This window comes from Zosterops lateralis, assembly GCF_965231275.1.
Source record: "Zosterops lateralis genome assembly, chromosome: 12".
Lineage (NCBI taxonomy): Eukaryota > Metazoa > Chordata > Aves > Passeriformes > Zosteropidae > Zosterops > Zosterops lateralis.
The window spans coordinates 4921681-4936434 of record NC_139772.1 but is presented as its reverse complement, the minus strand read 5'-3'; the positions used below and the strand labels follow the sequence as shown (position 1 = coordinate 4936434).

The following is a 14754-nucleotide window of genomic DNA, read 5'->3' as shown; positions in this document are numbered from 1 at the left end:
TGCGAATAGTTTCACTGCTTTAATGTAGGATGCTGTTAAGAAAGCAGATGGAATCAAGTAATCCTTTAATGTGCAATTAAGCACAATAATAAAGGCCTGAATTTTACCACATGAACTGTACTAAAGAAGATCTTTTTGCTGGAAAAGGCCACATTTCCAGTGGGCAGCAGCAGAAAGGGGCAGTGCCAAAACGAGTCTCGCTGTATTCATTTCTTATTCTCTTACTATTCTTTGTGCCTTCGCCTGTAACATTTACCTCCAGCTCATGTAGGGGAACAAACAAACAAATAAATAAATAAATAAATGCAAGGCCAGTTGTACAGAATCAGAGAATCAATTAGATTAGAAAAGACCCCTGTGATCATCAACCTATGACCAAACAGTCCCGTGTCCTCCAGCCCATGGCACCGAGTGCCACTTCCAGACTTTTCCTTAAACATCTCCTTGGATGGTGATTTCCCCACCCCCCTGGGCAGCCCGTTCCGATATCTGATCACCCTTTTTTGGGAAGAAATCTCCGCTAATGTCCAACCTAAACCTCTCCTGGAGCAGCTTAGGGCTCTTTCCTCTTGTCCTATCGCTTGTTGCTTGGACCAGACTCTGATCCCCCCGCGTCTCCATCCTCCTCACCAGGGAGTTGTGCAGAGCGAGAAGGTCCCTCCTGGACCTCCTTTTCTCCACGCTGTGAAAAACGAGGTTCACTTTTTGGTAAATTTTAAGAAATATGTTTAGTAAAATAATTAAGACAATTAGGAGATAAAAAAAGCCAAGTACGGCCGGTTGGGTGACTTGGCATTCAGCCAAGTCCACACTTTGCTATCTCAGAGACATTCGTTAAATACCCTTCCCATTATAGCAATATATGAATATTCATAAAATTCTATAAACTAGTTTTTATATTCTAGGAACTGTTTTGTATGGCTCTTCTTTGGGTTCGCCTTTTTAGAGCCTGCATGTTTCGTGGCTGTGTCTTTTTTATCCCTTCTAGTTTGGGCTTTGGTCTTATGCTTTTTTTAGGTGGTAGACCTGATAGTTGGTATATCAATAGTAGGGTCTTTTTTATATGTTCGCTGGATGTTATCCCGACCAAACAGACAGTTTAAGCATATTACATTAGTTATTACCACTATGCCTAAATTTTTTAAAAAGCAGAAATAAAAACTTATATTCTATATTCTTACCACAACATTATTAACTATATAGCAGACACCTTGCGAAAAGCCAACTTTATATAAAGTATATATAATATATATAAAAATAATATTATATATAAAATATATATATTTATATATAATATATAAATTCTATATATAAAATTTAAATTTTAATAAATTAATTTAAACATATATTTATTTAATTAATAAATTAATTTAAATATATAAAATTTAAATTTTAATAAATTTTAATAAAATATTATTTTATTCTATAAAAATAATAAATATATTTATATATAATATATTTATATACATTTATATAAATATATATTTATATACATTGATATATTATATTAATATATTTATATAAATATATTTTTTATATAATAAATAATACATAAATATTATAAATATATATATTATAATATAAATAAATAAATAATAAAATATATATATATATAAATAAAATATATAAAATATATATAACAACGCTGAGCCCCCTCAGTGCTGCAGCCCCTTCCCCAGCTCCTTCCCCTTCCCCAGGCCCTCCTCTAGCGGCATTCCAGAGCCGTGAGGAGACAGAGGCGAGATTTCCCCGCCCATGGGGAGCCGGCGGTGCCCGAGGGCGGCGCGGGGCGATGATGCCGGGGGATGATGTCAGCGGCGGGCGGGCGCTCAGCCATGGTGTGAGTGAGGCAGGCACTGAGCGGGCCCGGCCCGGCCCGGCTCGGCGGCGGCAGCACCACCATGTCGGGCCCCAGCGCCGTGTCGGACCCGCAGCACCCGGCGCGGCTGCTGAGGGCTCTCAGCTCCTTCAGGGAGGAGACGCGGTTCTGCGACGCGCACCTGGTGCTGGAGGGAGAGGAGATCCCCGTGCAGAAGAACATCCTGGCGGCCGCCAGCCCCTACATCAGGTAGGGCCGGGCCCGCGGCCCCCGGAGGCCGCTCGGGGGGGCCGGGGTTGTGTCAGGAGCGGGAGCCGGGCGTGTGGGGGCGGCCGGGCCCGGGGAGGCCGAGGGGCAGGGCTGCGGACCCCGGGTGAGCCTCGGCCCGGAGCCGGCCCCAGAGCCCGGGGAGGGTGTGGAGTCTCTCCGGAGACGTTCAAACCCCACAGGACGCGTTCCTGCTCCGGGTGAGCCTGCCCTGGCAGAGCAGCTGGAATGGGTGATCTCCAGAGGTCCCTTCCAGCACTGTGATTGTGCGGGAGCAGCTGTTAGGCCACTTCCTTCCCTCCTTCCCTCCTTCCTTCTCCTTCCTTCTCCTTCCCTCTTCCCTCCTGCTCTCCTTCCCTCTTCCCTCCTGCTCTCCTTCCCTCTCCTTCCCTCTCCTTCTCCTTCTCCTTCCCTCCTTCTGCTTCTCCTTCCCTCCTTCCCTCTCCTGCTCTCCTTCCCTCCTTCCTTCTCCTTCTCTCATTCCCTCCTTCCCTGCCCCCGGCCGGTGTCTCCGGGCCCCTCCGCAGGAGCCGTTCGTGTTCTCAGCATCAGACCGCTGCTATTCCCAGCTCTGTGTCACCCACCAGGGAGAAAAATCCCCCCCCAACAACTTAATTCCTGCCAAGAGCTGGGTATGAACAAGTGACCCCTAAAGAATGAGCCGTGAGGATGGTGAGGGAGGTGTCCGGCCCCGGGGCAGCATCCCAGGGGCGCTGTGTGTGTCCCTCGGCCGCACCGAGTCAGCACTTCAGCATCATTTTTTATTTTTTTTTCCCTCCTTTAATGTATTTTAGCGAGGCAGGGCTCCAGGTGGTGGTCATGAGTTCTGAAGTACATCGGCTTCTAAATTAAAAAATAAAAACGCAGGTCTATCTCCCCATCGCTTTGTGTCCCCACAACATCCAAGAGCATCACTCGGAAATTGCCAGAGGGACCAGGGCTGGCCGTGCCAGGATCGCAGGCAGCTCTTGGCAGGGCTGTCCCCAGCATGTGCAGTCAGAACTGTGCCACTTGACAGCGAGGGCTGGGGAGGACGAGCTGCATTAGCACAGTCATGGTTTGCGAGGTGCCTGGCAAACAGCTGCTCCTGTGCAGGGAAACCCGGGGCAGGGAAAGTCCTGCTGACACCAGTTTGAACCCTGTCACACTCAGTGCTGACAAGTCCAGCGACATCAGGTGAAAAGAGCATACCCTCCACCCATCCAAGAGATGTTGTGGTGCATATCTGCATGTCAGAGCAGGTAAACAGAACGTACAAGTGGTTAATTTCAAAGGGTTTTTAAGTCCACTCATTTGCAGGTAGTAAAGGCATTTGTTTTGTCTTGATGTGTAAAGTAGGAGCAGACCTTCAGTACCGTTTAAACACAGGATTATCATAAATCTGTAGCAGGCTTTTTGTACTGTTTGGACATTTCTTCCAGCTGCTCCTTCCTGTGAAGTTGTCATAAAATCTGCATTTTTTTTGTGCACTAGGTGAGGATGGGGATTCTTTATGCCACAGTCTGAAAAAATGCCACCTTCTGCAGTGTCGTGTCATCTGCTTTTAGGCAATACAGTATTTTGGGTGACCATTGTAGTACAACTTCAGCGTTCTCAAGTCCAAAAATAAACTAAAAATAAATAGAATATGAGGCTGGTGAATAACTTTTAAATAGCAGTGAGCATGCACAGACCTAAGTGAACAGTTATCTGCACTGATTGAGCTAGCAGAGCTGAGTTAGGAAATAAAATGCACAGAAAAGGAAGATGACCAAGAATTTGCAAAAAGGACATGGTGGAGCCTGTGTACTACTAACAATTTTTCATCACTGATTGTCTTGAGAAGCAGGTTTGGAAGACTGTGGTGAAAGAAATCAAAGATGTGAAATAGAAATGAGCCATTGATTCATACTCTTCAAAATGCCTGAATGCTTTTTAGGTCATTGGCCATCATATTTTAGGTGACCATATGCCTGACATTAAGTTTCAGAAGAGTTGCTGTAGGTGGTAAGAGGTCATGTCCTTGGAAAAATTGCTGTTCTATTGTTACAGCAGGATGAGTTTACAGAAAATGACATTTTTATACTGCGAAAACAAAAGTTTAACTAAAAGATACTGTAGGTGATCTCATGGCAAAGTAAGTGCCTTTTCTTAAAGAATTTCATCTTTAAGTTTTACAGTTTGTTAATCTCTGAAAAATGTACTGGGGAAACATGGGTTAATTGTGTGTGAGGAATAAGAGCTCCAGACACAACTACATTAGCAAAAAAAACTTGTAGTCATTAGAGTTGTGGCTTTTTTAAACTCAGAATTGTTCAGGTTCAAATCCCATGAAGGAACTCATTAACTATGTGTGAAAGTAGGTTACATGCATTAATATATAAATATGATTAAGTGTTGGGGTTTGTCTTTTTTTCTTTCTTTTTTTTTTTTTTTTTTTTTTTTTTTTTTTTGAGCTTACTCATGTCTTCTCCTCAGGCTTTCAAGATGTAAAGAACCAAAAATTTATATACCTAGTTCTTGTATGGCACATTAGGAAGCACATTTGTATTACCTACCTTTTCAGAGCCTAATTTTTACTTGCTGCCTATCTCTCTTCTTTTTATCACTCCAGGATCTCTCACTTAGTCCAGCTGGTCCTCACACTGGGTAGAATTGGTCAGGTAGGTTGCCAGTGTTGGAGCATTGTGTTTCCAGCCAAGAGTGATGTTTCAGTGGCTCTTTTTGGAAATGAAATTAATCTCCACCTTTTACCTAGAGTCTGTGCAAGTCCCTTTTATTTTGAGTGTTGGTTTTTCAAAGAAAATCAGTTTAGGCCCCTATATAAACAGTCATTGCAGGAGAGACAAGGATTTCCTGCCCCTGTATTTTAAGGGCAGCTGATTCCAAAGCTCTGGTACCACAGGCTGTTACAGTCTCCAAATGCCAATTGATTCAGATTGCTCCCCTTTGAAAAATTCCAATAGAAAGCTCAGAAGAATCCATTAAGTAATTTCAGAAGTAAAACTTGGAATAAAAATAAGTGTTTATGTGGAACTTGAAGTGAAGCAGTGGAAGTATGAGTTGATGTGGTGTTTTCAGTGTCTGGCTGTGTCATTATATGCTGTGGCTGTGGGCAAGTTGGTGGGTGAGTTCAGAAACTGTAGGGTTTGCATGAATGCCTAGTTTAGGGTGTGAGTAGGAAAATAAGTAGGCATGGCCTTTGTGAGGGGGTGGTTGGGTGTGAGCAGAGTCTGCCTGTGCTGAAGGATTTGTGCAGCCACAAGGAGAGGAGCGTTACCTGTTTTTTCATTTTGCATGGAAGCTGTTCAGCTGATTGGTTATGAGTAGGACACTTGTAAATTACAGTGATGTGTTTTCCCACTGGTTATTTGGCAACTGGGTTATTCATGCAGCCCAAAGATAGCAGCTTCAGTGGGGAGAAAAAAAAAGGCATGAAGGGGGATAGAAACACATTGGAAGTGTTATTGGTGTCCTGAGTTCCACCTGCCTGTCTGATCCATAGTGTGGCTTCTGCAAGTACAGAAAAATAAAAAAGGCCTGTTTCATTTTCGAGTTATCAGTCTGTGGGACCAGTAAAAAAAATAATTTTTGTGGTAGTCTGATTCTTGGTGTTTTGGCTCAACTGCTTAATGCCAAGTGGTTTGTAGCTCTCTCAGGGCAGTGAGGTCTGGGGTGGTTGTGTGAATTCCTACAAAATTCCTTTATATGTGCAGGCTTATCTAATCCCTCTGTGTGCCCCTGGAGCAAATCCTACCATTTACAAAGAAGTCTCCCTGCATATCTCTAAGATCTTGTGGTATGTTCCTGAGCCTGAGAAAAGGAGGGTTCCTCAGGAGGAAACCGCCACAGGACAAAGAGTGGTTTGGCTCAAGGTGATGTTGCTGTGCATCTCAGAGTGGTTATATTTGAGCCAGCTTAGCTCTTGGTTTTCTCTCCTGTAACAAATCAGCCAGAAACCTGCACGTTTTTTTGGTAAGACTCTTTGTCCTGGTAATTGCCTTAGTGTAGATCCATTGCTCTGGTTTAATTAATTTAGTTTGTGAGCCTGGTGTAAATTACAGTGGCATAAGAGGGCTTTTACCCGAACAAACCATGCTTGCACTGGTGAGTTTGGCCTGAGCTGTGGCATAGATCCACCAACCTTTTATAGGATAGATCAGGTCCAAGCATTCCTGGTATCCTCAGCAGTAGCAGATGTTCCCATCTGAACAGATCTGTCACCGTCTGGCATGAGTCGTTCCTGGCCAGCTGAAACTTGCAACTCTTTATATTTTGCTCCCTTACTGTCTGCTTGCCTGGATCACAGGGAGCATGTGGGAGCTACCTGAACAAAGAGGATATTTAAGCCCATATTCGTAGACAAATTTTCTGTTGTTACGCAGGGGTTGTGCTGCTGCATTACAAATTGAATTAAGACATTTTTGTTACCTCAGCAAGTTTTGTCTTTGATTTTCACACATCTGCGTGAGCAGATTACAGATGGCTGTATGTGTTCTATACTGTTCCCCAAGGCTTTTCAAACTCAATAATGGACCAGTAATCATATTAAAATCTTTTTTCAGATGAGTATAATTTAACTAAAAAAGAATGTAAATGTAAGGTTAAGTTCACATTATTTTTACATACTTATAAATAGCAGCACTGCTTGTAAATGGGTTTTGGTCAGAAATAACCTGGCAGCATTTGCATCTTCTCACTTGTCCTGTTCAACCTTCTGACATCCCTAAAACACTGCAGGCCTTGTGAGACCCTGCACAGCCACGGCCGATGCTGAAATAGATTCCCATGGAGATGTGGGGGGACGTGCCCCCATCACTGACCTCCTGCCCTTTCCTCTGTCTGCTGGCACTTGGAGCATTTGCAATTGTCACAAGGGGAGCCTGCTGAGACTCCATCCCTGTGTGAGTCTGTCTGGGAGCATCCCTGAGTGCTGGTGTGGGAGGTGGGATGGGATGGGATGTCCCTCCTGCACCCTGGAGGTGTTGACTGGGCCCTTCTTGTTACACCTGTTGGACAATGAATATTGTAGAGCAAGGTCAAGTAGGAGCCAACACATGCCAGGAGCTTCTACTGCTTACTTCCTGGTACCTGTTTGGTTTTTACTGACATTTATAGAGAGCTTTTATAGTGTTTTTAAAACTTTTCTTCAGTTTGGGATGAATACTGAAGTCAGGAACACAAATGGCAGCTGGAGCTGGGAGCTATTGGGTTGTCAGAACCCCATGCTCCCAAGTTCTGCTTTAGCCAGATCATGCTGTACTTGTGCCAGGGCTTGTTCCCTCTTCACTGGGTGTGCAGGGCAGTGTTGTGGTGACTGCAGGGTCAAGGAGGCCTCTAAAGCCACTGTTGTCTCCAAGGTTCCTTTTGAGAAGTTTGTTTCTGGCAGTCTCCTGGGAGCTTTGGAGGCTGCCCTGGCAATAGAAGTCAGGAACAGATCAGGCCAGAATTTGCTTCCAGACTTTGTTTTTTAAATTAGGCATAGTTTTGTTTTGGTTTTGATTTTTAAAAAGTTAAATTGAAATGCTACCTATTGTGTTTTAGTGGTAGCCAAATTTTAAAGTCTCTGTGAGTTTGAGAGGCAATAAATCAAAATAGTTGCCTTGGCCAGAAACTCTCTGCCTGGCACGACTCAGAAGTGCCTACATGCATGTTATGTTTGGATAAGCAGTTGAGGGGCAACAGTGATAAAGGTATGTTAAAAGTTTATGGTTTAAAAAGGGATTTAGAAGTCACTATACCAGGCTTGAATGGGGAGTTGTTAATTATATTCCTGCTCCGACAAGCCCCTAGAGATTGCCTGAAGGGAAGAAGCCATAAGGCTCTTACCCAGCCCAAAATAGTAAAAAAATACAGTTGGGCTGCTGCTACACGTCAGGCAAAGGGAGAACTGGGAATCAGAGCATCTTGTTTACCCAGGAGAAGTAGAGATGAAATTTCTTGTCCTTTCTTTGTATCTGGAGACGCGCAGCTCGTCCGCGTGCCTGACGTAAGGGGATGGAAGGTGTGGCAGGATGGGGCTGCTTGGGATGTCTGGGTAATTTATACTCTGTAGGTTGCCTTTACACTTGTGTTAATTGCCTTGTTTGGCAAAACTTTTATTATTAAAGAAAACCTTTTTTTTTTTTTTTTTTCTTGATTTAGAATGTATTTTGTGGCTGGAGCAGGGCTGCTCTGAAGTTACTGATGTGTGTGGAGCTGATGAGTCTGAAATGCTTCACTTATGTTTTGGGTTTTTTTGGTGTTTTTTTGTTTTTTTTTTTTTTTTTAATTATTGAACCTGTTTTGTTTGTGTTGGTCTCAGCTGCAGTTACTAAAGGAACTTTTTCCTGGTGTGGACTGACAAATATGAACAGTAATGAATAGTTTGGAAAGATTTGTTTCCTCACTCTGTTCAGACTCTTATTCTGAATATGGTACTGAAGTTTCTCTCTGTGCTGGTACTGAGGACCAATATAGTGCTACCCATACACAGAGGAGTCTCCCCTCCTGTCTTTGCCTCTCATATTTTATCTTTGCCATGGCTTAATATGTCCAAAAAACCAAAATAAATCACCAGTTATGCACAGCCCTGAAAGTCCTTGTCCCTATCAAGGAAGTGTGTCCTTAATACCATGTGGTTGGTGGCTGGTTTATGTCCTCAGGCACATTGGTTTACATCCCCTGGGTGATGTGAGCTGCCTGGTGCAGCTCTTGTTTATGGACATGGGGAGTGCTCTGCGTTGGAGACTCCTGTACTGATGAAATCCATGTTCCTGGTTCCTTTTTCCTCTTGGCCGTGGCATTGCTTTCTGTGAAGGTCTTGCAGATCTGTGTTTTCCAGCTCTGGGCATAGCCAGAATTCCGGTGCTTCCCTCAGCTGGATTCCAAACATCTTCCAGCTGTTCCACAGCACTACTTATGCAATTTAATTTTGTCCCTTTGACTTCATACTTACCATCAATTATGAAAATCTTTCTCCCACTCTGTTGCTTATTCCTCCCATGTGCTGTAAGGATAAGGGAGATATAAAAACCTGGTTAATCCAAGTTTTTCCGGCAGATCTATTGGTGTTTGTTAAATAATAATACTAGTAAGTTTCAGGAATATTTGAGTTATTAGACACGTGCTACACAGAATTGTGTTTCTTAAATATATTTAACAGCAAATTTAGCAGCAGGGGTATGGCACTGTACTTGTTTCTTCTAAAAAAGCATTGTTAACAAATTTAAAAGGAGAGATAATTTGAAAAAAGACATATTTCAAGTAAGACACTCTTCCTTTCTTGGCTTAAAACTCTATTTCAAAATGTCTTCCCTTGTTTTTCTGAGGAAGTCATGGTTCCAAACTGCTGCGTAAAAAGTGTGACACCACTGGGAATCATCAGTTCAGTGTATGGACTCGAGTGTCAAGTGGAGCAGAAAAAAAACCCAAACCACCTTTCTAAACCCAGTGGCAGGTGTTTCTATCGCAGGAAGGTCCATCACAGGTGGCTGAACCCAGTCCACTCCACCACATCAGAGATGAGCCTGAGCTGTGCTTTGTGTCCTGCACGGGGTGCACCAACCACAGGAGCCCAGCAGCTCATCTGTAGTGTCTGTGTTTGACTTGTTTGACAGCTCAGCTGGTGCAGTTGCTTGGTTGTTTTCTGTGCTGGCTGAAGGAACCTGAAGTGAAATGGAACATCAGGTGCTTGGTGCTGCTGAGAACTCCCAGGGTCCGTCCTTGGCACTGTTTGTGGAGTGTGTGTTCTGTCTACTTAGGGCTAACTCACATGTTTAGGCAAGGCACTCTGGTTGAGGGTAGATTTCCAATTTAGATTACAATCTAGCTCTGGATGAGCTCAGTGTAATCAGAGTAATTTCAGATTTTTATGGTAAACAAGCTCTTCATTGAGCAAAGCCCATGAGCCCTGTACATATCCCCTGTGCTGCTGTTGAAAGAATTGCCTTGTTCCCTTTCTCATGGAAAGCGGGTAAGCCACGTTTTTGCCTGACTTAAACTTTTCAGTAGTGGAAAAAATTAAGTTATATGTCATAGTTTTTGGTTCTCTTGAAGCAAACAAAGCAACTCCTGCAAGTTTTTGTGCTGAGCTGTTAAATGGACTCCTTTGCCTTGAGATCTGAAGTTGGAGTTACAGATAATCTTAAGGAGAGAGACACAGGAGAGGCACAGCCAAAATCCTCTGAGAGCTGGCACCCATTGCAGGGTGTGGTGAAGACTGACTTTTATGTGTGGTGCTAAAGGCCAGGGTGCGACCTCAAAGGAAACCTTCTGATTTGGTTGTAAAATATCTTTTTGGAGGATGGCAGTGGGTGGAGTGAACTGCTGCATCATGTTTTTATGTCTGACCTGTTTAATAATGTGATTATTAAGGAGTTTTTTGCACGTAGAAAGACCAGCCTTTATGGGAGAAAACATTGCAGGGATAAAGGCAGACAAATGAAAAACTTCACCATTAAAATGGTCAGTCCTAAGTAGGACTTAATTAGATTTACCATGGAAAGCTTGTACTTGAAAGACTCAAACTTACATGAGGAAACCCAGACCAGGAGACTAAACTGACCTTATGTTTGCATCAGAAGCAGATTTTTTGTTTTCTCGTTAGTGATGCAAAATCTCCAAGTACTCACTTGTCATTTTTGGGACTGAGTCATCCTTGCGAGCATGTTTTAGGTTTGGTGCATGTCTTTGCTGGAACCATTTGTTGGAGGTCCAAGTTCATTTTAAAATGCTGATGCTCTCTGGAGAAGGCCAAAACACTGGTGCAGGTAAAGGATAAATCATCAAACCCCAATTTTTATTGCCCTTTGGTTTCGAAGGACGGCTTTGCTACTTGAGCATTAAAGTTTGCTAGTGTGGCAATACTGGCAAAGCATGTGTAGACCAGCCCTTAATGCCTAATCTGGAGCAAAATCATTAATTTGGGAAGACAGCTCCTTTCCAAAAGCCAAGTGTCTCCCTCTTGTCTCCTGCAGTCTGGTTCCTGGCACCCTGCAGTGTAAGTAGGTCAGCGAGCTGCATTTGCACCGTGGTGACGTGAGAGCAGGTAAAAGTTTTGTGTTGCAAAGCATCAAACCCAAAGCATCTGTCTCTTGTTTCCCAGAGTTTGTGATGCCTGTTCACTGTAAATATCAACAGCCTTCTTGTGGTGAGTGTGGTCTGGAGAGCATTCTCGTAGGTACAATCTTTGCAGACAGGTGTTTTCTTTACTTGTTTAGGTTCCAATATACTAGCTCTCTAAGGATTAATGCTTTCCAAGAGTTGTGCTCTTGTTCTCTGTATAACTTACTGTAAAAACACATCAGTTGTCTTTTCTTAATATTTTACAGATAAGGCAGGGATTTCAAAGACAAAAATATTCCCACAAAATTATGTCTGACTCAGGAAAGCAAGTGATGTCAGTGGTGGCCAAGTTCTTAATTTGAATTTTCATTTTGTTTGTTGTTTTGTCTGGTTGAGTTTTTAAAAGTGATTATTCCTCTCCTGTAAACCTTCAACTGTAAAGTGTAAGAAAACCAAGTTTTCAGACACATGGATTTTTTTTTTCAATCTACTTCTGACTGTAAGGTTAGAAGTATTGGTTGTATTTTGATTTGTTTTGCTCTTTTAATGTAACAGTGAAGTTGGAAGCTCCATCCTAATTTTAACCAAAAGTGTGGACAGTCTTAATTTACCTGTTGGTTTGCTTTTTGCTTGTGGGTTTTTTTCCTTATTATTTGAATCTGTTTTATGTCATTAGATGTAAATTGTTGTTCCTAGCAGTATCAACATCAGTTCTGGAGCCTGTGTTTTCATTTTGAGGATTCACCTTGCTTATGCTGCTTACATATACAGAAGAGGTACTGGAATTTTTATCCTCATTCTGCCTCATATAGAGCGTTTCAGATGACTCATTAGGATTGTATTCCTTAAGTGATGTGGAACAGCAGATTCTAAATTTGTCACACAGACAACATCAAAACACAACATCAACCCATTTGTTCTCTTGCCACTGGCTCAAGGTGTTGTGTGTGCCAGCAGTTTCCCTGACGAAGCACAAGATGTTGGGGTGGATGTTGAGCATTTATAGAACAGTTTTATGTTACTGGAAGGAATTTCAACTCACAATCATGATCTTAATTAAAAAATGGAAATTATTGTTTCAAAACGTGTATGGAGTCAAGTTGCTCAAAATTAAATTACTTGAGAAAACAGGATGAAGAAGTTGCCTTGTTTCATTTCCTCCAGCTCTGTCTTGGCTGTGCTCTGCTCCCAACTCATGGGGGTTTTGGTTGGCTGGGAGGGTTATTTCCTTCCAGATCTTGATGTTCTGGTCTTCCATCTGAATTAAGGAAGACTGAGGCAGTCTTTTCTGGTGTGGTTTGACAGCTTGGAGTGCTTTTAGAGTAATTAGAAATGTTGTCCACAGTAGGAAGCTGTCACATGGCTGCATTAGAGGCAGCTGTGCTGCAGCTGGTGCATCTCTGCACCTTGGGTTGCCACTTCCAGCTCTCAGCCACACAGATCATAGGCTGAATAAATCACCCTGAGGAGGAGCATGGCAGGAAGAAGGCATCCTCCTTCTGAGTTGCTGACAGATTGGAAAGCCTCTGCTTAAGCATAGCTGGTAATTTATTTTCTAAAGTGAAATTTGATAGAGGGCAAGGATTAAGTATTTCTCCATGGGCTGCCCATTGTCTTTCTGAACTGGGAACAAACATGTTTGGAAACTTTCTCGTTCTGTCTCTGTGTTATGACAGGGATGCCCAGGCCTCAGTGTGCTGGCATGGTGTGGGTGCAGGTCACAGCTGGTGCTGGGTGATGCAAGAGGAGATGTGGCTCCTGCCCTCTGCTTGCACACCTCCTATTTTCTCTCCTCCTTCAGCTTTCTTTCCATTTGGACTCATGATTATTTTTTTTTCCTTAAACCTTTCCAGCCCCAAACCTGGTTATAATATGTCCTTGCATCATATTTTTCCTCCCCTCTTCCAAACAGCCATTAGTTGTCCTGCAGTTTTGATGTGAGTGACAAGGAGTACCTCCAGCTGCCTTTGGGAATGGCTCTCTTGGCACAGCTCGGAAGTACTTGTACTGAAATAAATAACCTTGTATTTTATTAACCAACAAATTAAAACCATGTGACAGATGGATCACTATTGCTTCCCATGACAGATGACAGGTACAAAACTTAATCTGAACTGGGAAGCCTTTGCATAAGGTGAATGTTTGCCTAGATACAAGTGTCTGTAACTTTGAAGTAATTTTATTTGTTCTCAAGGTTATTTTTCTGCTTTGGCTTTGTGTTTTGGCCTTGCATTAGGGCCTAAGTCATTTCTTTTCAGCTTAGGAACTGTTGATGCTTGAAAAAAGTACACAGTAATTAGAACATCTACCCTGATAAGACCCAAAAACTCTGAACAACACTCTCTTGTTACCAGGAGGCGTCTGTGTAAAGTCCGTGCAATAAGGTGATTTAGCTTGGGTGTGTACAGGTGATGCTAAGATGAAAGTTAGTGATAAATAGCATGAGTTCTTTCTCTAATCTCCCCATTAGTGCTGGCATCAACATGCTTCTTGTATGCCTTGGACCTGTTTTAAGCCCTACAATGTGCTGGACACCTCAGGTTCTGTGTAGATACTGCTGTGTGTTTGATCATAACAGCTACTTACAGGTACCTGAATCATGTGAGATCCAGCAATCACCCAGCTGTCTTTTCTGCTGAAGGAAGCCAGACACTGTGAACCTTGATACATTTATGTTAAATTAAAATAAAACAGTTTCATCCTAGGTATCAATAAATTACTTTTGTTACAAACGCAGAATCCCAGAACTTAAGTGTAAATGGAGGTAGTTTGGATAGATTTAAAAACGTGTGTAAAGAGAGCTTTGCTCTGTTAGAAGTGAAAAGGCGCCTTGTCCTGTGTGTATGTGCTCTGTGGCTCGTTTGGAGCTTGTGGACATGAAAAATGCACATTGCACATGGGAAAGGATGGCTCGGGTTGAGGTACACATTGTATGTTCTGCTGGAAATGTACATTTGGGACAGGAGTTTTCAGCTGACGAGCTGTAAATCAGTGCCTGCTATTGCAGCATGCACTTTAATGGGAGTCACATCATTTTCCTCATCTCCTTCCAAGTGTGAGGAAATAAACAATTTCCTAACCCATGCCACGTTGTTGTTGTTATTTGTATTGTAACTTGTGCAGACAGGGTGAAGCAGCCCCAGCCCTGGTGCAGTGGTACATGGGCACCTGAGCTCTGTTGTCTCTGGGTGTTCTGCAGAGTGGAAAAGGGATGTGAAGACAGGACCACAAGTATGATAAACTAGAGGGCTAAAATTACTGCCCTTATTCACACTTAAAAATAGCTCCTTACAGACAAAGGTTTTATTTGATATGAGTTACAGTTTATTTTGTGAGAAACTAATTTGTTCCGATATGAGTAAGTGAGGCAGAATCTGCCCTTAGCTAAGACCTATTTATGTATTTGCTTAGCATGAGTGTGGATAGTAGGAGGCTGGACACTTTCAGCTTAGCAAAGCCACAGCTTTTCACATTAAAAAGCTGTTTCTATCTAAGGATATATTCAAATGAATATTAAAAAGTTTTAAAAGCTTTTATTTTAGTGTCCTGTGGTGTAGATGTAGGTCAATATATATACACAGAGGTAGTCAAATAAACTTTCTTGTCTTTATGTTGTCTTTATTCTTCATTGACCAAAATGTGGG

The 14754-nt window shown here is 42.6% G+C and overlaps 1 protein-coding gene across 1 annotated transcript in view; it reads left to right on the top strand.

The window, feature by feature from the left end:
• Positions 1–1901: 1901 nt before the first annotated feature.
• The window catches only part of GAN (gigaxonin), a gene marked incomplete at its 5' end in the record, with an annotated part of 28779 nt that continues 15926 nt past the window's right edge, over positions 1902–14754 (top strand). Inside the window, one exon of the mRNA XM_083870459.1 lies at positions 1902–2068. Within this exon, the coding sequence (XP_083726585.1) occupies positions 1902–2068 (167 nt within the window). The remainder of the gene's footprint in view (positions 2069–14754) is intronic.